Source organism: Dipodomys spectabilis, unplaced genomic scaffold (assembly GCF_019054845.1).
Source record: "Dipodomys spectabilis isolate Male_0828 unplaced genomic scaffold, ASM1905484v1 ptg000095l, whole genome shotgun sequence".
NCBI classification, from domain to species: Eukaryota; Metazoa; Chordata; class Mammalia; order Rodentia; family Heteromyidae; genus Dipodomys; species Dipodomys spectabilis.
In genome coordinates, this window is record NW_024870772.1 from 1,922,695 (window position 1) to 1,949,457 (window position 26,763).

General features: G+C 42.1%; 1 protein-coding gene across 1 annotated transcript in view; it reads left to right on the forward strand.

The window, feature by feature from the left end:
• Nucleotides 1-1,381: 1,381 nt before the first annotated feature.
• The window catches only part of Tbc1d4 (TBC1 domain family member 4), a 155,884-nt gene continuing 130,502 nt past the window's right edge, over nucleotides 1,382-26,763 (forward strand). Inside the window, exon 1 of the mRNA XM_042685413.1 lies at nucleotides 1,382-2,159. Coding sequence (XP_042541347.1) covers nucleotides 1,668-2,159 — 492 coding nt within the window. The 5' untranslated portion in view covers nucleotides 1,382-1,667. The remainder of the gene's footprint in view (nucleotides 2,160-26,763) is intronic.

Consider the following 26,763-nt stretch of genomic DNA (forward strand, 5'->3'; position numbering starts at 1 on the left):
CAGGAATTAGTGACTCATGAGTTGGGAAGCTGAAGCATGAATGTCCAGCTGTCCTGAGTTACAGGGTAAGACCTTGTCTAAACACCAACTAAAAAAGAAAAAAAAGGTCTAATTCCTTAAAATGGGGAAAAGAAATACTACTCCCCCTTTCTGTTTTAACATGAGAATGACTAAAATTATCCCTGAACTAATGTTTGAGAGTTGGGGGAATGTGTCTTCTTCCATTGGAAGAAGGAATAAATCTAACTCTGACCTGGGGCTCAATAAAAAGTCCAGTTTCTCCATGTTTTAAGAAGTTGACTGCAGGGGCTGGGAAGATGGCTCAGTGGTAGAACACTTGCCTTGCATGCATGAGGCCCTGGGTTCGATTCCTCAGCACCATATAAGCAAAAAGAAAAAAGCTGGAAGTGGCGCTTTGGCTCAAGTGGTAGAGCACTAGCCTTGAGCTGAAGAGCTGAGGGACAGTGCTCAGGCCCAGAGTTCAGGCCCCATGACCGACAAAAAAACAAAAAACAAAACAAAACAAAAAACCAAGAAGTTGACTGCATGGGGAACTGGGAAGCATCAAGTGGCCAAACAACGTTCTACGAAAAGTTGGAGTCAAAAAAATATTGTATAAGACTGCGATCTGTAACACGAATAGCTTCAGAAATTATTCAGAAAGAGGATACGGAAAACAATCAACACACTATAGAAGGAATTGAAACCATGCAAATACTGTAAAAGAAAAAAAAAAAAAATCAAGAGCTCCGCTGCGAGTGATCCCCTCTTTCTCCAGGGGGCAGCAGAGACGCCCAGGGCAGGGACAGGTGGGGACCGTGCCAGCGCCGGGCTCGGAACGTCTGCTCCCTGGGGCGATTTGGCTGGCACGGGGCAGAAGGAAGAGGCGGGGAGGTAGATTCACAGATAAGCTTTTGTAGGCAATACAGTTTGCTGGCTGGACGGGAGGCGGAGTAGTAGCCGGATTAAAGAAGCAGCCTGGAAGGAAGGAAGGAAGGAGCGAGGGAGGGACGGGAACAGCAGCAGGAGGAGGAGGAAGGGCAGCGCGCTGCGCTGCACTAGGGGCAGCTGGGGGACACATTTTGTTTTTGTCATTTTCGAGGAGAATAGTTCCCCGCGGGTTGTAGCCGGGACCGATCGTGTTGCCGCCCCGCGGGCCCCGACCTTCGCAGGTGACAGGCGGTCACCCCGGTCGGAGTCGCTCCGCCCTGTCACCCTCCTCCCGCCCACAGCCCCATTCTCCGCCCCGCTTCGCAGTGCCTGCCCCCGGCGAGCGCGCGGCCGCAGCGGGCAGCAGGGCTGGAGCCCGCGGCGCCAGGGGCCTCGGCACCGGCTTGGAGGCCCGGTAAACCAGCTGGGGAGGAAGCGGGCAGACGAGGCTCGAGGCTCGATCGGAGCACGGAGAATGCCCATTTAACTCGCCCTCTCCTGCCCATCGGCTGCCAGGCGCTCGCCTCGGTGCCTGCAGCCAGCGTCTGCGAGCCGCGCCCGGGGAAGTGCCGCATGGGGCAGGGCCGCTGAGGCGCGGAGTTGGGGATCCCTTCGCGCCCCAACCAGCGCAGGGATCCAGTGCGGCTGTTGGCAGTTTCGGCGGCGCCTTGCACAGCCAGACTTGGGGGCGCGGTGCGCCAGGCGGGCCACCCCGCTGCTCACCAGAGGAACGAGTTATGGAGCCGCCCAGCTGCATTCAGGATGAGCCGTTCCCGCACCCGCTGGAGCCGGAGCCGGGCTCCCCAGCGCAGCCTGGCCAGGGGAAGCCGGGCGACAAGCAGTTCCGGCTCTGGTACGTGGGAGGCTCGTGCCTGGACCGTAGGACAACGCTGCCCATGCTGCCCTGGCTCATGGCCGAGATCCGCCGGCGCAGTCAGAAGCCGGAGGCTGGCGGCTGTGGGGCCCCCGCGGCCCGTGAGGTCGTCCTGGTGCTCAGCGCGCCCTTCCTGCGCTGCGTCCCCGCGCCCGGGGCCGCCGGGGGCGCGGGACCCTCGGCCCCACAGCCCAACCCCGCCGTGTTCATCTTCGAGCACAAGGCGCAGCACATCGCGCGCTTCATCCACAACAGCCACGACCTCACCTACTTTGCCTACCTGATCAAGGCACAGCCGGACGACCCCGAGTCGCAGATGGCCTGCCACGTTTTCCGCGCTACCGACCCCAATCAGGCAAGTCCCGCGTCCTCTGGGGCTGGGAGAGCGGGGGGGACCGAGGAGCGGGGACTGACTTTTAGGTCTCAGCGCTCGCGCGCGCGCGCGCTCCACGTGGCGCGCTTGGTGCCGGGCTCGCCCCCTTCCTGGGACTTGGGAATGAAGGAAAGGTGTTTGGGGCTGGGTAGGTGTTGGACACGGGTGGTGGGAGCAGACGACCTGCAGACGCAGGGGAGATGGAAAGATGGAAGACTAGTGTCCTGGGATCCAGATTGGAGCTTCCCCTGTTCCAGGACGCAGAGATCATGGTCCCGGGACGTACGCCGTGGCTTGAGTATGATTGGAAGTGGTTTGCCTGGCCGTTGCAAGTGTGTGCAGGTGTGTGTGTGTGTGCGCGTGTGTGTGATTGTGTGTGTGTGATTGTGTGTGTGTGTGTGATTGGAACAGGAGAGGGTGGGGTTCCCAAAGGCCACTGGCTGGTTCTTAGTCAAGTGTTTTGCACCTTAACCCGCCTGATCCGGCCGGGTCTTCATCGAGCACCCATTTAAGAGATCCAGTCCAGAGGAGGCGATTTCAGAGCTGGGCTGGGGGAAAAGTTTGGAACATTGTCAGGTTGTCAGCAAAGTACAATTCTGAGTTTGGACGTCCAATGGGAAAACGTTCTTGTAGTTTATTCACTCATTGGAGATAAAGTGTGCTAGAAGAGAGTTCACATCTACTTCCTTACCCCCCACCCCCCATCCCTTCTGCTCACCTAGGGCCTTGCGCGCGCTGGGTGAGCTCTCTGCTACCTAGCTATATCGTGAGTTCTGAAGAACGTTTAATTTTGGTCCCCATTTTAAAAAGGATCAATTCTCTAGAGTGTAGTTGACTCGAAATGATGTTGCTAAACTAAACTTTTACTTTCCTAAGAACAGGTGCAATTCTTATCCAACAGCGGGAAGGAAACTTAAGCGTAGCGGTTATGCTTTTGAAAATAGGCTTTAAGTTTTGTTTTTTTTTTTTTTTTTTTTTTTTTTTGTTCCTCAAGTGCTGTTTATAACTAAATGTTTGCAAAGTATTGGAAAAGTATTTATTTTATTTTGGAAAAATAGCGTTGGCTAAATATAAATAAATAAAATCTCAGGTTTTATCATGTGGCATTCTTTGGACAGTTGGGAAATTAATAGTCCGATGAGAAAAACATCTTATAAGCAAGGCTTTCATTTTTTTCTCAGTTCATTAATGTAGTGTCTGCAATTGAAAAACATTTGTTTACAATAGTTTTCCACAAAAGGTCTAGTGAGGAATTGAAGGAAATAAATGTTGGTTGTCTTTTATTTTACTTACTTATCAGTTACTTTGTAAAATAGTTAAATATCATAGTAATCAGTGTGTTTTTCCAGAGTGAAAAGAGCTAGTTTTACTTGCTGTCATTTTTTTTTTTCAGTTATAACATATGGCAGAATACCTTTCTACAAATGATTTCAGATTTCTGATCATGATTCAGTGAACTTCATGTTATGCTCATTGGTTCAAGACTCATTTTTAATGGGCACACGTGAGGAAATTGGAAACTTTCTGAAAATGTAATGGTCTTTATTGTATTAGAAAAGTTCGGGTTCTGCCAGTAAGGAAGAATAAAGTGTATTTTTCCAGGCTTTTCAGACTTCCATGACTGTTAGTGGTTTATGGTGAACTTTTGTTATGTATGTATGTATTTATTTATTTTTACAGTTCTGATGCTTGACCTATTATTGCTAATTTCATTGCTGGTCATAAAGTATTGAATTCTCAACAGTTACTCAAGAGGCTGAGACAAGTTCAGGCTTCAAAGCAAGCCTTAGCAGAAAAGTCTGGGAGACTCTGTTTTTTGGGGGGGGGGGTCCGGTTGTGGGGCCTGAACTCTGGGCCTGGGCACTGTCCCTCTGCTCTTCAGCTCAAGGTGAGCGCTCTACCACTTGAGCCACAATGCCACTTCTGGCTTTTTTTTTCTTTTTGCTTATGTGGTGCTGAGGAATTGAACCCAGGGCCTCATGCATGCAAGGCAAGCACTCTACCCCTGAGCCACCTTCCCAGCCCTGTGAGACTCTTATCTCCAGTTAACTACCAAAACAGCTAATTAACAGCTGTTAATTAGAAAGCCACACAAGAGCTCAGAGGCCCTGAGTTTAAGCCCGACTGTAGGGCACACAAAATAAAAATAAAAAATACAAAGCCAAAACCCATCCTTTTTACTCACCTCCATATTAAGCATTAGAGACTGCATGTTTTGCTGCTACTTTACTAATGGCATGTTTAGGATTATTTCCCCCTTTAGTCCAGTGGGAGTCATAAAAGCCATATGTCTTTCTGGTAGAAGACATTTCCCAGATGAGTCTTTGATCTAAAGATATGGATTCTTATTTGCTCTGAACTGAGAGAAGCTCTGGCTGGGAATCATTAACTTGAACGTCCAGATGTGGTCTCCTTAGGGATTTTCTCCAGCCATTAATTAGAGGTTACAAATTCAAATGCCCTTAGTGAGGAAGAAGGGGACTGGATACAGGGTATCCTCTTTCAGAGTTTTACTCTGCAAGTTATAGGAATGAGCGCAAGCTCAGCATTATTGAGAGCTACTGTTCTTGCAAGACCACGTGGGAATCTGAATTTTTATGTATGACTTCACATTTGAAAGTATTGACACAGACTTGAAGCATGGAAAATTCTCTCTGTTCTAAACAATACACATCTGAAGGATGATTCCAGAGAGCTGTGGGTTGCCACTGTGTGTGTGTGTGTGTGTGTGTGTGTGTGTGTGTGTGTGTGTGTGTGTGCGCGCGCGCACGCGCCAGCCAGTCCTATGGCTGTTGTGTAGGGCTAGCTAGCACTCTTATCACTTGAGCCATTACTCCACTTTAGGCTTTTTGGCAGATAATTAGAAATAAGAGTCTCATTGACTTTTCTGCTCAGGCTGGCTTTGACTTGTGATCCTCAGATCTCAGCTTCCTAAGTAGCTAGGATTACAGATGTGAACTACTGGTGCCCAGCTTGGGTTGCCACTGAACTTTTATATAAGTATGTTGAGTGAACGAGTATACTTACCAATATTGTGATGCTTGTTATGTTCCTCTTTTGAACATCTTCAGTTCAGTCAATATGGCTGTCATTGGAAGGACCATTGTTTTTACAGAATTTACAGGTAACAGTCTCAGTAGTGGTTGATTCTGCAGCCAGATGTACTGAAGGGATGAGTTCATATGAGTTAATATGAGTTCATATTAATTCAGGAGTAGACTCTGGATAGTTTTGGACACTCTGGATGTCAGAGGAAGATCTGATTGTTTTGTCTTGATTCTACATTTGAACTGGAGACTTACTTAGTTGACTCAAAGTGACTATTGAGTCTCCTGTGTTTGTTTTTTTGTTTTTTGGACTCAGTGAGCAAAGTATAGAAGGTAGACATAGAAGGTAGCCAGATCAGTGGGTCTGCAAACATCTCAAAATAAGCTTGCCGCTGGCTTGTTCTCATGGTTGTCTTTTGTCTACAATGGCCAGTCTGTAGGAAGATCATACATGTATTGATCTGGAACAATTTTTATTTTTCTTTTGTTTTGTTTTGTTGTTGTTGGTTGTGAGGCCTGAACTCTGGGTCTGGGCACTGTCCCTGAGCTCTTCAGCTCAAGGCTAGTGCTCTACCACTTGAGCTTTACCACTTCTGGCTTTTTTTTTTGCTTATGTGGTGCTATGGAATTGAACCCAGGGCGTCATGCATGCAAGGCAAGCACTCTACTACTGAGCCACCTTCCCAGCCCTCTGGGACAATTTTTAATGTGGAAAAGGTCATCATTAACAAGGACACAACTTATTCACCTGTAATGTTCATCGTCAACTGGGACATACATTTACTGTGGCTGAATGGCAACGTCTCCTTTTGTGCTCAGCTTCTGAGTTGGAGGATTGTGGTTTCTACTAGAGAATGATCATGTTTTGCAGAATATCAACTCAGATATCTTTTCTGAGGGTGGATCTCCATGTGACCTCAGAACTGGAGGCCTATATTGAGAGCTTGAGTATGTTGTAAGGAGTTGCCGTGGTGATTAGCCCCCTGGCTCCACACCTTGCCAGCTGTGTTGTGGAGAAGCTCAGCTGTAATGGACTAATACAAGGACTTTTTTTTCTTTCAGATGCAAAGAGAGGTGGAAATGAGGATCAACTATGTGTTAACACACATGGGTTGGATCCCATTTATTCAAGTCTAGGTAGTCTTGTATGGAAGGGACTATCAGATAGCACATTTGAATATTTAAACTAGAAAAGAACCAAAAAATATGCATACTCTAACATCCCGCTGACATAAATAAATTTTTAAGATATATCAACAAGGTCATTTCTCACTTCCTTTTTTTTTGTAGTATTGGGGTTTGAACTCATGGACTAGTACTAGGCAGACACTCTTGGTTAATCTTTATGGTTTGTGGTCAATGGCTTTGGGAATATGCTAGTCAGACAACCAGAGAAATACGAATCTGGAACTCTTCACTCTCTCACTTTCTAACTGGTGGACCTGTCTCAATTTTTGATCTCTCTTCCCTGCTCAGAGGTGGCTAATCTAGCTTGTATGTGGGGGAAAGGTAAAAACCTGCGTGCAGACCTCCCAGCTGCAAGGGAGCGCCTTATAACAGAGCCTTCTGCTGCAGCTGAAGGCTGTTCTTTATCAGCTTAGTTATCATAAACAGAGTTCTCAAACTTGCCTGCATATCCAAATCACCTTGGAGAGGTGGCTGAAGCAGATTGGGTAACTCTATTTTCAATTTCTTTTCGTAATCTTTTTTTTTTTTCTTTCTTTCTCTTCATACTGAGGATTGGATTAGGGTCTCCTATTTGCTCTACCAGTCCCTTTGAGCAGTCTTTTTTTCCTTTTAGTTTGTTTTTCCAATAGGGTCTCCTTTTTTTTTCCTTGGGCTGGCTTTGAATTGAGCTCTATTCATCTCCACCTCCTGAGTAGATGGGATTATGGACAGTGTAACACCCCATGCTTTGTCCTCTTCCTACATTCAGTATCTGATTCTGTTTCTGGTGCTGCTTATACTACTGGCTCTAGAGCCATAGTCCCCTAAACTGAGGCCCTAAATTATTGTGTTCATTTGTAAGTTATATGACTATTTTGTTCTTGGTTATTTTTGCAGTCATTCTCAGACTTGAAAATATAAGATAAGAATGATGAGAAATAACATCTGACTTTAGAATATTGAAAGGAGCTCTTTTTTTCTTTTGTCAGTCATGGGACTTGAACTCAGCACCTGGCTGCTGTCCCTGATCTTTTTTCACTTAAGGCTCTACCACTTTGAGCCACAGTCCCACCTTTGGTTTTCTGGTGGTTAATTGGAGATAAGAGTCTTACGGACTTTCCTACCCTGATTGGCTTCAAACTGTGATCCTCAGATCTCAACTTCCTGAGTAGCTAGGATTACAGGCACCAGTGCCCAACTGAAAAGAACTTTTAATCTTTTATCTTAGTAGCTTCTTCCCAAGGTAAGCATTCACAAGAGTTCTGCAAATGAACAAAGTGTTCATTTTGGGAGAAATATATTTTAATGTCAGATTATGATAGTTTTTTTTTTTTTTGCAAAAATTAAAGCTTTATTTGCATCCTAAGAAAGAACAGTATTCAGTAAGTCAGACTTTATTAAAATGCTTTTTTTCTCAGCATGAAATGAGCAAATTATTGCTTGGTGAGGGAACTGATGATTTCAGTGAATTTTCTAGGTTATCTGGTATATGGCACATGTTAGGAAAATATCAGCATACTTGCCAATGCTGGCTATTAAGAAAATCAATAGAAAGAAAAATATTTGGGCAATTTAGTCTGATGATGGTCAACCTGAGTGTTGTTGCAAATATTTCTACTTCTTTTCCTCCTCTTCTGCCTCTTTCCCTTCTTTCTCATCCTGCTCTTCTTCTTTTTCCTCCTCTTTCCCCATCTTCTATTCTGGTTGTTTAGTTAAAAATATCTAGTTATAGCCGGGCGCTGGTGGCTCACGCCTGTAATCCTAGCTACTCAGGAGACTGAGATCTGAGGTTCGTGGCTCAAAACCAGCCTGGGCAGGAGAGACCGTGAGACTCCTATCTCCAATAAACCACCAGAAAACCAGAAGTGGCGCTGTAGCTCAAGTGGTAGAGTGCTTGCCTTGAGCTGAAGAGCTGAGGGACAGCGCCCAGGCCCAGAGTTCAAGCCCCACGACCAACCCCCCCCCCCCCAAAAAAAAATCTGGATATTTGTTTTAGCATATCATTGCTTCAGGGACATATTGGTGTAACTAACCCTAGCCAACATACATACCCCATTGTAAAATGGGGCTAGATCTATGGCTTATTTACAATTGGTTTGACAAGGAAAATATTTTGTTAGAAATATGGTCTTCCTAAAGTATTATTACAAGTTTTGTAACTCATTGGATGTGTTGTGGGCTTGTTACTTTAAGGTCCCAAAGTGGCAAGTCTATATTGCACTGTCTTTTGCATATCTGGGTAGCTTTTAATGCATTTCCTTAAAACGAACATTTATTGAACAAGAGCTCAATGATGGTGGCAGCACTGCTGTCATTGCCTTTCCTAGATTATTCCATGAGCTTCACTGTGACCATGTATAATATGTAGCAGTATTTCTTCCATTTTACGGATGGGAAAAGTGGGCTACAAAGATTCAATCATATCCCAGTGTTGTAAGGCTTGTTATGGTAGAAAGGGACTGGGAAGATTCTAATGCATGTTCTCTTATCTAATATGGCTGAACTGCACTTATAGAAGATTAGTTTTCACTGTCAGTGCGACAGACTTTTGTGCTGTTGATTTTTCCTAGTGATAGTAATTGCTCAGTGAGTATGTTTATGAAGTTTATAAAGGGGCTAATGCTGAAGACGTACTTGGATATACTTATAATGAGTAAGTATTTTTTTATATAATTTTTTTTAAAGAACTTAGATCTTGCTATGATGCCCATACTGGTTTCCTCCTGTCTCAGCCTCCTGAGCAGTAGGGACTACTGAACTCAGGTGGAATTCTGTTTTAATGGGAAATAAAATGTCTGTGTACCTAACTCAGGTGTACCTTTTAGCCCGTGTCTTTAGGAATAGCAAGGAAAAGTCTATTTTGAATCTATATCTTAGAACAGAAAATTAATTATTACAGTATGTGTTTAAGAACAGGTAAAAACAGGCATTTGAATGTGTTTATATAAAGTATTACAGGATGGATTGAAAAGTATTAATACAAGTAATATTAAAGTATTACATGGCTCCCACCTGTAATCCTAGCTACTCAGGAGATTGAGATCTGAGGACCAAGGTTTGAAGCCAGCCTAGGCAGAAAAATCCAAGAAACTCTTATCTCCAACTAACCAGCAAAAAGCCAGAAGAAGAAGTGTGGCTCAATTGGTAGAACATCATCCTTGAGTGAAAAAAGCTAAGCAAGAAGCCCTGAGATCAAGACCTAGTACCAGCATGAGTGTGTGTGCGTGTGCACACACACACATTACAAAGTATAAATGATAAATTTTAAACTATCTCATATGCAAATTATGTAATTAAATAATATGACATGTAAAATCACAAAGTGTAAAAATAATGTGTGTAACCGCCATATACAATTAAGTAAAAATCACTGGCTTCCAGTTGTTCTGTTTTAATCATCTGGGGCGGAGAGAAGAGCAGCAGATGATACCAAGCTTTTGTTTGATTTTTTTTTTAATTTTTATCCCCTCCCCCTAACCCTAACCCCCCACCTGCCTCCCAGGGCTAGAGGTTGAATCTGAATTCTGGATTCTAGCCCTTGAGCTATGCCCTTAGCCATAAAATTTAAATGTTGTAAGTAGGTTAAGTCCAATGACTTGGTGGGTTGTTGTGTAATTTTACAAGTTCAAGTACACAAATGACTAAAAAAATTCCCAGTGTCCATCATAGCAGAAGCATGCTGCACCTGCACTTTTTTTTTTGTTACATTCAATATAAGTGGTTAGTATACATGTAGCTGGTTTATGCTTGTGGTTATACTGTTTATGTAGCTCTGGTTTAGACACAGAAGGACAACATATGAAGTTAAATCTGCAGTTAACTAGCGAAAGCCAGAAGTGGAGCTGTGGCTCAAGTGATAGAGTACCTTCCTGGAATGGAAAAGGCCAAGTGAGAGTTCATGACCCTGAGTTCAAGCCCCAGTGGCGCACGCATGCATGCACGCGCGCGCGCGCACACACACACACACACACACACACACACACACACACACACACACATACAGAAAAAAAAAAAGCCAGGCGGCTCATGCCTGTAATCCCAAAACAAAAAAAAACCAACAAAAAAAACAAGTCCTTCCAAAAGAAAAAAAAAAAACAACCTTTGTTTGGTCTAATTTCAGATAATCTTGACATATATTTGTGCAGCTTCACTAAAAGAGCAGGGGAATTAGTGCTATCTTTGACATTACTCATCTCTTCCAAGTTTTACTTCTTGCAAGATGTTGGGGATGGAATTTTCCTGGCTAAAAATAGAAGCCTAAATTTGCAACTCTGCTTTTATTTTGTGAGTATCCTTAAACTAGTTAAATAGTTTTCATTTTTAAGTTCTGTGAGTTTTCACAGAAATTTCTAAAATTCTCCAAGTGAGAACTATGCATACAAGCATATTGTATAACTTGTGAATAGAAATAGACTACTATTTCAGGTTCCATGTCAGACATAGGAATTTTAATTGAATATATCTACTATTCTTTTGTGTCTTACAATTTTATCTTGTGTGTGTGTGTGTGTGTGTGTGTGTGTGTGTAGGTATGTATGAATGTGCACATGCATACTTGTGTATGCCAGTCCTATGGCTTGAACTCAGATCTAGATGCTGTCCCTGAGTTCTCTTGCTTAAGCTAGTACTCTATTACTTTGAACCACTTTCGATTTTTTGGTGGTTTATTGGAGATAAGAGTCTCATAGACTTTCCTGCCTGGGCTGGCTTCAAACTGTGATGCCTAGATCTAGATCTTGGCCTACTGAGCAGAGTAGCTAGGATTACAGGCATAAGCCACTGGTGCCCAGCTTTTTTTTTTTTTTTTTTTTTTTGTGTGTGTGTGTGTGGTATCCCTGGGGCTTGAACTCAGGATCATGAACTCTCACTTGGTCTTTTCTGTTCCAGGATGGTACCCTATCACTTGAGCCACAGCTCTACTTTTGGCTTTTTGCTAGTTAATTGGAGATAAAGAACCACATGGAGTTTCCTGGTGTTGAAGTGGGAATTTCAGATCTCAGCTTCCTGAGTAGCTAGGATTACAGGTGTGAGCCACTGAGGCCCAAGGATCATGGATGACTGAACCCCCATTTCCCTCCCCATACTCACACAATGTCATTTTACCACATGTTCCATAGTTGAACCATGCAAGTATTTCTCTCCTGTCCTACACAAGCTCAAGTCTTAAGTGACCTCAATCTTTGCCTATGTGTTTCCTATTTATTTATTTAAGCTTTTCCCTCACCAGACTTCACATTTCTGCTTAAGCTGCATATATCACTTCCTTAGATTGACCCCCCAGTGTGTGTGTATCTGGATCTGAAGTATACAGGGCCACCTGCTAGCCCAGGTTTTTACTTCTGTGTCAGCTCTTGGTTTTCCTTTTGACACTTACACATTATTTTTATTTTACTATTTTTTGGGATACTGTCACCACCTCTGGAATGTAAGCTCTATGTCGGCAGAGCATGGTTGTGTGCCCAGGACTTGGTTCTGCAGCAGGAGTTCATCCCAACCCGTTGACAAAGTGAGGAAGAATTAGTCCTTGTTTTCAGGGAATTTGAATCCACAAGCAGGAGTTAGTCAACTGCAAGAATATGTGTAGTTTCTAAATTTGTTTCCTTTACCTTTAACTATCACTATTTCCTTTTGCCTTCCCTGCCCCTTCCCTCTTCTTTCTTTCCTACCCCATCCCCTTCTCTTTACCCCTCCCTCTCTCTACCCCTCCCCTCCTCTTCTCTCTCTTTGTTTTCCTTCCTCTCTCCATTCTGTTCCCTTCTCTTTTCTTTTTGTACTAAATACTGAAGTTTGAATACAGGATGTTGTTTGTCAGGCAAGCTCTCTGCCACTGTAGTCATGTTCTCAGTCCCTTTTTAATTTCATTATTTTCAAATAGGCTCTTGGATTTTTTTTTTTATGGCTGGGTAGACTTAGACTGCATAGCTAGTATGACAGCTGTGTGCCACCCCACCTGACCTTCCTTAATTGGGGTTACAATATACAGAAAATCTTTCATAAAGAAAGGCGTTTATGTGTCTAGGAAAAGATAAAAATGCCATAGTCACATGCCTTATATAAATATAGGCCTCCTGCTTCCAACTCTGTTGCTGTTCAGAAAGGGCATTTTCCCCATCTATAGTCTTCATCTCTGAGTGATAATTATCTCTACATTTTGTCAATGTTTGGTCCCTTTTATAGGGTAGGAAACTTCTAGAATAATGGGTTCTGCATTAGTCAGACTTTTGTCATGATGAAGAAATACCCGGGAAAGGTAAAGGAGCAAAGATTTATTTGGGTTCATTGTTTCAGAGATTTTAGTCTGTGATTGGTGGGCTCCCTTAGTTTCAGGCCGTGACAAGGCAGAGACATCACAGGAGAACATGATGGAGGAAAGCGGCTTGCCGCATGGCAGCCAGAAAGCCGGGAGGAGTAAGCAGAAGGGGCCAGGGCCAAGGTCTTCAAAGGCCTACCTTTAGAGGTCCAATTCCTCTAGACTCCACTTCCACAGTTCCACCACCTCCCAATAGTTTATTGAGATTTAAAATCCATGAGTAGGTAAAGCCTCAAAGAGATCCAGAGTGGTGCCTTACTAATCTGTTAGGAATTTGTTAGTCCAATCAAGTGGACAATCAAGATTCCTTAATATGATTAACTCTTCCTTTTATTACATGGATGAGCCGTTATGGGACTCATACACTCACATACACACACACACTCACACACACACACTCATTCATTCACTTCTCTGTTGTGATAATTGAGGGAAGTAGGTCATTTATGTGTCCTTGGGGGGTTATATCCTGCCCCGTCTCCTTCCTATTGCTGTTCTACTCTGCATCCTGGCCCCCATAGTATAAGTTTCTTTGCTATGCCCTCCTTTGCCATGATGGACTGAAACCTCAGAAACTGTGAGCTTTCCCCCCTGAAGTTGTTTCTGTCAGGAATTTTGTCAATCTGATGCAGAGTCTGAAGGATACATCTGTTTGCCATTGCTTTTTTAGAATGAAAATCTGTGAAAACCTAGTTTCCATGAGCAAGCTCAGTCTGAAGATTTGTCTGTTGATGATCAGAGCATTGTTCAAAATAGCAAATCCAGTTCCTTGGTAGGACAAAAGGTCAACAGATAAATAGTTTTACAGTGTGTTTGCCTGTTTACTAAGGTTGGATTCTTTTGTTCCTGGCATGGTAGATAAACACACAAGCCAGTTCTTTCTGTACTGCAGTATATGTACTCAGTATGGGAGTTGTTTGCACTGGATTTGAAATGTAAGACATCATTCTGGTTACTTAGGAAAACCAGTTTTTGTGCATGTGACTGTGTCAATTAATAGTTTATTTGGAAGTTTTATTGGCTCTGGTTTTCTTCTAAAAATAGAACTGATTCTGGACATTGGCAATGAGAAGTCACATATATCTATGCACACCCTGTAACTTTTTCAACTGCTTCTGTTTTTTAGATTATTTATTGTTGCCATTATTATAGCGATTTGAACTCAGGACCTGGGCACTATCTCTTAGTTCTTCTGCTCAAGGCTGGTTCTCTACCACTTGATCCACAGCTCTACTTCCAGCACTTTAATGGTTTATTGGGGATAAGAGTCTGGCATGAATTTTCCTGACCAAGCTTGCTTTGAACCATGATTCTCAGATTTTAGCTTCCTGTAGCTAGGATTATAGCTACTGACATACAACTTCAGATGATTTACTTTTAGAAGTCATGCTGCCATCATGAAAGAGAATTGCAACAAATGCTTTGAATATACTTAGACCTTCATAATTCACCTGGAGACTGATAAGTTCATTTAAAATGTATTGATTTAAAAAATGTGTGTTAGAAGCCGGGCACCAGTGGCTTACACCTATAATCTTAGCTAGTCAAGAGGCTGAGATCTGAAGATCACAGTTCAAAGCCAGCCTAGGCAGGAAAGTCCATGAAACTCTTATCTCCAATAAGCCACTGAGAAAACCAGAAGTGGCTCAAGTGGTAGAAAGCTAGCCTTGAGCTGAAGAGCTGAGGGACAGCGCCTAGGACCAGAGTTCAAGCCCCACAACCAACAACAACAAGAAAATGTGTATTAAATATCCTCAGTATTTGAAATTACAGTACTCAAAGCTCAGTACTGTATATGTTTTCTGATTTGGGCTCTTGCTGCCAATGAATAAAACATTTGTTCATTTGTCTAATTCAGTTAGAGTACATGCCAGAAAGCTCATCTTTGCTCTCATCATTCTCTGTTTTGAGCATATTTACAATCATCTGCTTCAAACAAAAGGAATGACTCTAGCCGTGTACTCATTTGCTGTTTGCTGGCATTGCAAGGGGAATGTTCACTTATTATTGATCACACAGCTGTGACATGTCGGACAGAGGAAACAGACCTGTGAGTAGAGAGCCCAGAAGCACTGGACCCCGCTCTTCCACATTCATTCATTCATTCCTCTATTCATTTGTTCACCTTGCTTCTTGTGTGCCAGATACTGTGCTGGATACTGATACAGATGTGAGTCTAAGGGACTCCTGTTTTGTGAGTCTGACAGTTTTGTAGATAAGTGACACAAAACTAAGTTAAACTGATGAGTAAAACAGTGTTGTAGCTGAGTGCAGGGGGGTTCTGGAGTCTGATTGCTGGGACCCCAGCAGACCTTGCCTGTGATCCTAGGCAAATTCCTGCACCTGTCTGTATCTCAACATCCTTATCTGTAATATAGGGATGGTAAAATGTGCTTATCTCATAGAGTTGTGAGGATTAAGGGAATCAGTGTTTAGGTCACTGCTGATTACTACAAGAGAAATTCATTCACAAAAGCATTTAGAACAGTGTCTTGTAGGAAGTATGGTACCAGTGTTGCATATTTACAAATAAGGAGTTTTGTTATTTTTGAAAATTTTAATTAATAATAGTATTTTGTGCTGGAACTCAGGGCCTTGCGCTTGCACTTAGTGTTTTTACTCTGTCACTTTGGCCACAAATAAGCAATTTTATATCGTGATAGGGTCAGTGCAGGAAAAGAACATGGTAGTGAGACTCGAGAACTAAAAGAGAAAAAGGGATGTTGAGATAAAAAAAAGTATTCTTGATTCATAGAATCTTTGGGCAATTTGGGCATATGGCTTTTTTAAAAAAATGAACTCAAGAACTTTTGTAACTAGTTGGAGTGGGGAGCATGAAAGGAGAGGAGCAGGTATAATATATAAACATAACCAAAGTGCTTCCTATGCATGAATGGAAATAATACCAATGTTGTTTTTATTTTTATTTTATTTTTTTGGTGCCAGTCCTAGGGCTTGAACTCAGGGCCTGGGCACTGTCCCCAAGTTTCTTTTTGCTCAAGGCTAGCACTCTACCACTTTAGCCACAGCACCACTTCCAGATTTTTCTGTGCATGTGGTACTGTGGAATCGAACTCAAGGCTTCATGCATGCTAGGCAAGCACCTAACTACTGAGCCAGACTCCCAGCGCCTCAATGTTGTTTTTATTTTTATTTTTTATATTTATTTATATATTTTTGTCAGTTGTGGGGCTTGAAGTTGGCCTGGGTACTGTCTGTCAGCTCTTCAGCTCAACAGCTCAAGGCTAGTAGTGCTCTACTACTTGAGCCACAGCACCACTTCCTGTTTTGTAGTAGTTTATTGGAGATAAGAGTCTTACAGACTTTCTTGTCTGAGTAGCTAGGATTACAGGCGTGAGCTACAGGTGCCTGCCCCCAATGTTGTTTTTAAAAAAGCATGGAGGGAGTAACAAGGATTACAGGCATGAGCCACCCTATCAAATGCATCACCTTTGGTCAGATGATTATGACATTTTCCCCCATTATGGTGGTAGCCAAAACACTGTTTTTGCCTTTAGGCATATAAACAATGCTGTGACTGTATTAACAGCCTTTTCACAGGGCAATGAAAATACCACTTGACATATCAGTAGCTGGACCATTTCATGAGAAGTCAGGTGGTAGATCACTATAAAGTTCTGTGTGCATTATTTCTCATACTTTCTTTGCTGAGGCTAGATAGAACCAATGTATGGCCTTGGTTGTCAGATGGTAAGATGGGGTCTGGGGCACATTCAGCATAATTAGGAGGAACACTTTCCTGCTGTGGGGAAGTGAGAAGATCTCTGCTATGAACAAGCCATGGAAACACAAGCTCCAAGCCTGAGATAGAACTCCAAATAATGAGATGGATCTGCAGGAAGAAATTTCTCTAATGAATGTAATTAAAGCTTTATTGTATGGTCTTTTGGTGCTGCATTGGCATCTGGTCAGTTTCCCCAAGGAGGTAAGGACTGTCTTAGTTTTGGAAAATGGTGCTCTATGGTTTTGGGGGGATGGGGCAGTATTTAGCTCTGTGTTGCCATATTTTCTTCTCCTTCCTTCCTTCCTTCCTTCCTTCCTTCCTTCCTTTCTTCCTTCCTTCCTTCCTTCCTTCCTTCCTTCCTTCCTTCCTTCCTTCCTTCCTTCCTTCCTTCCTTCCTTCTTCCTTCCTTCATATTCCTTCTTTCTTTTGTTCTTGGTTATAGAGTTTGAACTCAGGGCCTGGGCACTGTTCCTGAGCTCTTTTGCTCAAGGCTAGTGCTCTACCACATGGAACCACAGCTCCACTTCCAGTTTTCTGGTGGTTATTTAGAGTTAATCTGATAGACTTTCCTGCCCAGGCTGGCTTTGAACTGTGATCCTCAAATCTCAGCCTGAATAGGATTACAGGTGTGAGCCACCAATGCCTAGCTTTCTTCTTTTTCTTTTCTTTCCCCTCCACTCTTCTAGCTTGTGTATGAGTGATGGGAAGAGGAAATATGTGAATCCTGGAAGGAGAAGCCACACTCACTCTTCTCTTTTTTTTTTTTTTTTGGGTCCAGTTGTGGGGCCTGAACTCTAGGCCTGGGTGCTGTCCCTCAGCTCTTCAGATCATGGCTAGCACTCTACCATTTGAGTCACAGCGCCACTTCCGGCTTTTTTCTTTTTGCTTATGTGGTGCTGAGGAATCGAACCCAGGGCCTCAGGCATGCAAGGCAAGCGCTCTACCACTGAGCCACCTTCCCAGCCCCACTCTTCTCTTTCTTAAGGGATATGTTTACTATTAGATTATTATAGATTTCTCTTTGCTAGAAAGCAAGCAACATGTATACCAAGCATTCTTCACATTGCTTATCTATTTTTGAAGTAATGTACCATTTGGTAGTTCTTTTTTTTAGCTTTTGTAATAAGTTTGAGAACATTGAGCATGTTTATATATCTCTTCCTGCAGTTGGTTTGCAATCCAAAAGCCTTTGTATCCAAAAATTAACTGGTTTGGAAATAACAAAAATAATCATGATGTCAGAATAGGAATTTTTTTTTTTTTTTGGGGTCCGGTCGTGGGGCCTGAACCCTGGGCCTGGGCGCTGTCCCTCATCTTCAGCTCAAGGCTAGCGCTCTACCACTTGAGCCACAGCACCACTTCCGGCTTTTTTCTTTTTGCTTATGTGGTGCTGAGGAATTGAACCCAGGGCTTCTGGCATGCAAGGCATGCGCTCTACCACTGAGTCACCTTCCCAGCCCCAGAATAGGAATTTTTATTAGATGAGTTTTGCTTCTTTATTAATAACAGCCACCAGAGTCTTAAGCTTACAGAGTTTTAATTATCTTTGTCAGCACTATTCTACTCAGCTCCCCCAAGACCATTAAATATTGACTGAAGTTAATAGAGTATAAGATTAGCAGATAAGTAACTAGGAATGACAGGTGTAAGTGATTTTTGCAATAACAGGTCAACACTGATAATGACAGAAGCCCACTTTAACTATGAAGCCAAGCTGTGGGAGAGAATACACATTTGTTGGGGCACACTGCATTCCTTGACAGGTCTGAAGTTGATCTCAAGGAATGTGAATGTTTCAGGGCCTGGTTTAAGAGTTTAATGCCAGTGAAAAATGATCTATGCATGCTTTTTAAAGGTTTTATTCTGTCTCAATCTGAAAGGCTTGTGTGTGTGTGCTACTACTAGGGCTTGAACCCAAGGCCTGGGTGCTGTCCTTTAGCTTTTTCACTCAAGACTAGCACACTACTGCTGAAGCCACAGCTCTGCTTTTGGCTTTTTGGTAGTTAATTGAAGACGGGACTCACAGACTTCCTGCCCTGGCTGGCTTCCTACTATGATCCTCAGATCTCAGCTAGGATTACAGTGTGAGCCACTAGTGCCCAGCCCAAACTGAGCCTTTTTTTTTTGTCAGTCATGGGGCTTGAACTCAGGGCTTGGGCGCTGTCCTTGAGTCTCTTTGTGCTCAATACGAATGCGCTTGAGCCACAGTGCCACTTCTGGATTTGGAGTGGTTAATTGGAGATAAGAATCTCATGGGGACGTTTCTGCCAGGGCTGGCTTCAAACTGCCATCCTCAGATTTCAACCTCCTGAGTAGCTAGTATTACAGGAATGAGCCACGGGTGCCTGGCTCAAACTGAGATTTTAAAAGTCAATAGAGCTACCTATATTTAGGAAATGAAGAACTCAATGATTAGGAAAATTTTTTTTTTGCCGGTCATGGGGCCTGAACTCTGGGTCTGGGCGTTGTCCCTCAGCTCTTCAGCTCAAGGCTAGCGCTCTACCACTGGAGCCACAGCGCCACTTCTGGCCTTTTCTGTTTATGTGGTGCTGAGGAATGGAACCCAGGGCCTCATGCTTGCAAGGCATGCACTCTACCGCTGAGCTACCTTCCCAGCCTCCTGATTAGGAAATTTTAAGGTTAATGATTTCTCTATCATTCTTAAATTCCTACAAAGAATATGGCATTATGGGTTTAATAAGTAAAAGATTACTTTATGTGGCTTCCTGATGACTCCCAGCTTGCATAGATATGTAATCATATCACTTTGAAAGAGCATTTTGGTAAAATAGTAGAGTTTATGGTACCTAGTAATTTTTTGAAGCCATGATGTGAAAGAACTTTAATAGCTCCATTATAAATGGAAATGGGAGTTGGAGAGAACTCATAACTGCAATCCACAGATGGTCTAGACTGGACTAAGGTAAGAAATCAATACAAATCATCTTTACATCTCCTTCTTTTACATCTCCTTTTTTTTCTCCTTTTTTTAAAACCATACGATTTGCCTTTCTTTCATGCCATTGGACAGTATATGTAGATTCTAAGAGGTAAAAGAAGAATAGCTTTTAGAATCTGGTGGATATATTGCTTTGGGGCTCCTGATTGCTCTGCTGACATATTGAGCAGCTCCCAAACATACAGCAGAACAATTAGATCGTTCTGTAAGCTCGTGGCTTATGTGATCACGATGGTTTTTAAGAAAATGATGACAAGTGTGCTGATGTTCATGGAAACAGGTTAGGAAGGCATGCAGCTTAATCTTGTATAAGCCAGTGTCTAGTCTGCAAGACTCTGAGGTCATCCATGTAGAAAACTTGGCTCTCCTCATGCATTCACCCTGAGAATGCTATAGTTCTTTAGTAATCAACCTCCTTTCCCCTATAGCTCAGCTTTCCAGCCTTTCTGAACGTCTCACCAATGCGCATGCCCACGTAGTCTCTGGCGTGTATCTATCTGCGTAGGCTGCTCCTTCCATTGGAAATGCCCTCTTACCACTTCTCTAGTGTCCTGATCTTTACAAATCCCACCAAAAGTCACTTTCTTTGCTGTAAATCTTAGTGTATGTGTGCGCGCGTGCGTGCGTGTGCGTGCACGCACGCATAGGTGCCAATCCTAGGGGCCTAGGCACTGTTCCTGAGCTTTTTTGCTCAAGTCTTGTGCTCGATCACTTGAGCTATAGCTCCACTACTGGCTGTTTTATAGTTAGTTGGATATAAGTGTCTCTCTCATGGGCCTGACTTTGAACTGCAATCTTTGGATCTCAGCCTCCTGAGTAACTAGGATTACAAGCACAAGCCACTGGCAAAGTCTTTTCTGGCATTAATTTTTGCTGTGGTTGAAGTGTGGGGCTCTTAAGCATTGGAACCATGTGTGGGGATGGGCTTGAGGGTCCTGAGACCTTATCCTTGTGAAAATGTCAATGTCATTTTCTTGAGAGTGGGCGCCTTATAAAAAGTTGTTTGGTACATTCTGCTATGTTATAATGCAGCGAGAGGGTCTTAACTAGATGGTGGGCCATAGTCTTAGACTTTCCAACCTTTGAAAGTGGGAGCCAAATACGTTTCTGTTCATTATAAATTGCCCAGTGTGTGATATTCTGTTATAGTAGCACAAAAGGAACTGAGTCAACCCATCCTCCAGTGGTATGTTGCTTGGTGCACATTTATTTATAGCTTTGTAACTGCAGTTGTCTTGTGTTCTTATCTTTGCTTTCCAATCTCTTCTTCACCATCGCTTGTGAACTCATAAAGATAGTGATAATGCCTTACCATCACATAATACCTTTAGCAATGGCTAATATATATTTATTCTATTTTGGTGCCAGCAATAGGCTTTGAATTTAGGGCCCCACATTCTTTGCTCAAGGCTGGTGTTCTATCACTTGAGCTACACCTCCAGCTCCAACTTTTTTACTAGTTAATTGAGATAAGAGTCCCTTGGATTTGTCTGGTTGGCTTCTAACTGCTATCTTCAGATCTCAGCCTCTTGAGTGCTAGGAGTACAGATGTGAGTCACCAGTGCTGTTGATTTGTATGTTATATTAGTCATTATGCTATATGGTTTTGTTGTCATTTTTGAGTGTTTTCTTTCTGAGTAGGTCTGTGGTATGTGTCCATTGGTATAAGAAGCATAAAAGGTTGTGGTTGGAAGATAAAAGAAGTACAGGGAAATTGTTGAATAATTAACAATGGTGAATGGTACCACCAACTATTAACAAAACCCAAAACAACATGGTAGAAGCAGACAGTTCTCAGTAGAGAACTGGGCAAACATTGTTGCATTTCCACAGAAGCATACAGGAATAAGGAAGTAGGGTGTAGGGTAGCATGTATGTTGGAGGAGGAAAAGCAAGACAATAGAATGCCAGAGTTCACACTAGGTAAACTTGAGAGAATTAGCCAATTGCTTAATTGAAGTCTTTTTCTCTCATTCAAGGAGATGTCAGTGCCTATCTCCCACAGAATTCTGACAAAGAAATGAGATAATTCAAGTGAAGTCTTTAATGCAATGCCTTAAGTAAGTGCTCACATGATAGCAATTTATTGTTATTATATTTATCATTTCATTGTAGTGACCAGGCATAAAACCACACCATTATAAGAGAGCTGTGAAAGCAAAGCCACACCAGCAACCTGACAAAGCAGGGAAGACATAGGTGAGAGAAGAATCAGATCAGGCAACAGGAAACTAGCACTAACTCTATCAGATCCATCTGGGGGAAGGGAAAAGCAGGGCCACTGGAAGAGCAGTTGAGAAGAAAACACAAAGAGCTAGTGGAAAGAACATGACCTTGAAGCTAAGGCATTGCTTGCCCTAGGCTTCTAAAAGCATGATCAGCTTCCTGCTGGGACTGGAGCCATCACAGAGTGACCAGTCCAGGACCTGCTGATGGAAGCAGGTGTGCCAAATGAGTGCACTGGTAATTAGGTTAATTTATGGCAAGGTTGTGGGGTGGAGGGGTGGATCATGAAAAGAAAGAAAGTCTGGTTGAGGGAGATTGTTGAGGCCAAAGAATGTCTGAAAAGATATTGGGGGCAAACCCTGATTTAAACGTCTGTAGTGTTTTCTTTTCTCAGGACATAGTGTAAAAGGAAGGCTGAGATTCAGACTGGCACCTAGGAGAGATCACGTGGTCACTTACCCAATATGTGTTAGACCCTGGGTTTGCTGGCACAGGAAGAAAGGAAGGAAGGGAAAAAAGGAAGGAAAGAAAGAAGAAGAAAGAAAGTAGGAAGAAAGGAAGGGAGGGTGGGATGGAAGGAAAGAAAAGAGGGAGGAAGGTAACTAGGCAGTCAGGCAGGTAGGAAAGGAAGGAAGGAATTGAAAAACCTCTTTTTCAAAATCAGGCTTATGGAAGTCTTCTAGAGTTTTATACTCAAAAGACTTTCTACTTCAGGTGTGCACACAAAGTAGAACACTCTTACAGTACTGTTCTCAGTCTCGGTTGTTTATAAAAATCACTAGAGGCAATTATCAGACAATTGAGGTTTTCAGCTTCCCTACCCTCAGGGCTACTGAAGTGTAAGCACCTAGAAATTCATATTTGTAAGCATACCAGATACTTGGAAGTAGACAATTTGGGATAAGACATTGCCTATGCCAAATGAAAGACTTTTCCTTTGTAGGTCAAGATTTGTAGTACTTAATTTCTTTTCTTTTTTTTTTGGGTCCGGTAGTGGAGCCTTAACTCTGGGCCTGGGCGCTGTCCCTCAGCTCTTCAGCTCAAGGCTAGCGCTCTACCACTTGAGCTACAGTGCCACTTCTGGCTTTTTTCTTTTTGCTTATGTGGTGCTGAGGAATAGAACCCAGGGCCTCAGGCATGCAAGGCAAGCGCTCTACCACTGAGCCACCTTCCCAGGCCCTGTAGTACTTAATTTCTAAGCTGTGGCCTGATTGTACTCAAGTTCATAGGCATGTTTACAATATGTGTTTACACTAAGTAGACTAGTAGTTTAGGAATTTTCACCCTACAGTAATTAAAGGGTGACTTTGTTCCCCAAAGGACATTTGAAGATATCCGGAGACACTTTTGGTTGTTCTACTAGGGTTATGAGTGCCATCGGAGTCTGAATAGAGACACTTGCAGTAATGCTAACAGCTCCAGATATCAAGACAGCCTCTCTAAAAGAATTACACACAAAAAATAGCATTATAGAGATGATAAAACCCTGCCTAATGCTTAATTTGTGTCTAGATCAATTCACATGTCAGTTAACTATTTCTGAAATCTTAAATTCAAGTATCTTACATGTAACCACCATCCACATAAACACATAGACCATTTCCCACCCTCTCCCAGTGCATACTCCTGTGTCTCAGTCTTTTAAGTAGCTAGAATTACAGGTGTGAGCCATGTGTGATTAATCTGTTTGCCAGCTTGACTACTGAGAGATGCCTAGGGTTAATAAAGTACAGCTCTGGGGTATCTGTCAAAGTGTTTCCAGAGAGGATTGATAGGTACATTAATAACTGGTGAAAGACCCACCCTGAATGTGGGCAGCTCTGCCCAATGGACTGGGGACTCAGATGGAATAAAAATGGAGAGCCTGTAATCCTAGCTACTCAGGAGGCTGAGATCTGAGGATCATGGTTCCAAGCCAGCCTGGGCAGAACAGTCGGTGAGAATGTTGTATCTAATGAATAAGCAAAAGTCCAAAGTGGATCAAAGGATAGGGTACCAGTCTTGAGCAAAAAAGTCAAGTGACAACATAATGTTTTGAGTTTGAGCCCCAGTATTGGCATGAGAAAAAAAATATAGAGAGCCGGCCAGCCGGTGTAAGCTAAATTCTTCCTGAATTAATGGACCTATTGCTGCTGCCATGATATCACGTGTGGACATTAGGACGCAGCTTCACACTAGATCATATTGGAAAGGTATAATGTGAAGGAGGGCTGATTAGTTATTTTGATCGTTTTCATGACTTATAGAGAAAAAAAATCTCTGCTTTGTCTAACTGAAGAATCAGAAGTAGATGAGAACAACTGTGTATTTAAGGAAAGCATTTATGTATTCATCTTTACATTTTTCCTAGATAGTACTTAAGCCTCCCATTTAAAATAATAGTTTGGGATTAGATTAGAGGAATATGATGCCCACACAATATTCTATTTGAGTCTTTTTCCAAGGGAGTTATGTAAAGTACTTTACTGATCATATACCAAAATATACCTTTAGATCAAATCATTAGAACCCTTGGGAAAAAGAACTGGGAATTTGCAGCTTCTTGTTCGATCTTGTTTTTTTGTAGCTGAAGTCCTCCATGTACTAACAAGCCCAAATACAGCCCATAAATTGTGTGGGAAAGCAGTCTGCCAGCTGGAAGCTACCTATTACATCATAAAGTCTAGCAGCTTCTCTATGTTTTCTGGAAACCTGAATAAACCTAACAAGGTAGACTGTATTTAATTTGGACATGGTAATGATAGCATCTTTTACTTAAATGTTGAAAGCAATTTTTGCACATAGCTTTATTTTGTTTTATTTTTGGTTACAGCTTAAACTCGGGCCTTGTACTCTCACTTGGCTTTTTTTTTTTTTTTTTTTTTCACTCAAGGCCAGAACTCTACCACTTGAGTCATACCTCTGCTTCTGGAGATGAGTCTCACTGAATTCCCTGCCAGGGCTGGCTTGGGACATTGATTCTCAGTTCTTAGTCTCCTGAATAATTAGGATTACAGATGTGAGTTACTGGCACCTGACTGTATTTAGCTTTAATACTATATACAGTGTTTTTATTTTTTGAGGTATTGGGTATCAAAGATATATATATGTAGATAGATAGATATATATATTTGTTATTTTTGCCAGTCCTGGGGCTTAAACTCAGGGCCTGGGCTTCTGTCCTTGAGCTTTTTTTTTAATTGTTGTTGTTGTTGATCATGGGGCCTGAACTCTGCCTGGGCGCTCTCCCCCAGCTCTTTAGCTCAAGGCTAGCGCTCTACTTGAGCCACAGGGCCACTCTGGCCCTGTGGTGCTGAGGAATCGAACCCAGGGGCTTATGCATGTAAGGAAAACACTATACTACTGAGCCACCTTCCCAGCCCTGTCCTTAGATTCTTTGGCTCAAGATTAACACTCTACCACCTGAGCCACAGCACCACTTCTGGCCTTTTCTGCTTACGTGGTACTAAGGAATATGAACCCAGGACTTCATGCATGCTAGGCAAGCACTATACCACTAAACCACATTCCCAGCTCCAACATTAAAGATTTTTAAGTAAATATTCTAAGCTACATTTCAGAATGTAGGCTAATTTTTTTTCCTCCTAGTACCAGGGCTTGAATTCAAGGCCTCCAGCTCTGACTTGGCTTTCTTGCTCATAGCTGACATTCCCACCTTTGAATCACACCTCCAGTCTGGCATTTTGATGGGTAATTAAAAATGTAGTCTCCCAGTCTTTTCTGCCTATGTTGGCATTGAACCCTAATCCTTTAGGTTTTATACTACTGAGTAGCTAGGATTATAGGTGTGAGCCACCAGTGCCTATTGGGTAGCCTATTTTAAAAATCATAATTGTGGTTAATTATAGAATAGATTAATTGTATTTTGCAGAATATTGCTTTTAGTTTCATTTTTGCCTTATTAGCAATACAACATGCCAGGTTTCACGATGATTTTTTTTTGTTCAATATTATTTAATAAGAATCTTCTTAAAATAGAAACTTTTCTTCACTCCCTGGTAGAAGCGATTATATTACTATACTTACAATTAATAATGTTTTCAGGAAGTTGAATGACTTAACTATGCCTGAAGTTCAAGTATTTGGCAGCATTAGGGAGGAAAATATTAATTAGTGAGAAAATTTAGGTAAAAGGTATAATTATAAAATTAGTACTTATTTTCCTATTCAGTACTAAGGCTATGGAATAGCAAATGTGTGGCTTGTTAAGGATTCCTAGGAGATTTGAATATGAATAGTTTGGGAAGTCTAATAACCAGCCTGGCTTAACTCTGATGTACTCAATGCTTAAGATAGAATATTTTATTTGTACTATTCATATTGTAACATAATATCAAAATTATTCTGGAATATTCATCCTCACTAATTTATAATAGGTCCATTTGCAAAGAAAAAACACATTTTGATGGTTAATTAGGCTGTTAAGAATGTTAATGTAAGTTTGGTACTACCGATTCATGCCTATTCTCTTGGCTACTCAAGGAGGCTGAGATCTGATGATCATGGTTGGGAGCTAGCTCTGGCAGATAAATCCTCTTACCTTCAATTAACTGGAACTCAAAGTGTGGCTCCAGTAGTAGAACTCTAGCCCTGAGAGAAAAAGACCACATGAGGTCTTGAGTTCAAGCTCCAGTACAGGCACCAAAAGAAAAATAACGTGGTTGTAATTATTTTTCCTTAAATTTTGCTTTTTTCTTGGTAGAAACAATGAGCTTTAGCAATAACAGTATTTTCAAAAATGTCCTCCCCACTTCACGTCATAGCTATAGTTGCTCTTCATGTCTCTTGCAAGGTTTCTTTTGTTTTTGTTCATTATTTGTAGGGTCAGAATTCATTTTCTTTTAGAGGTATAGTCCATTTCATGTTATAGCAATATCCCTGAACAGATGAATGTATATAACATTAGTATTGTCTGTTCATTTACTTTATAATTTCAGAAACAGGAGTTCTGTAGTATTCATTTTTATAGTGTCCTTTTAGCATTTATTAAACTTTCTACACACAGGTATGTTACCAGGCTTTTATTTTTTATTTTACAGTAAATTAAAAATGAAAGGATGCCCATGTAATTGTAACCCCTCTGTACAGTATTTTCACAATAAAAAAAAAGGAAAGGATAACATTCATAACTT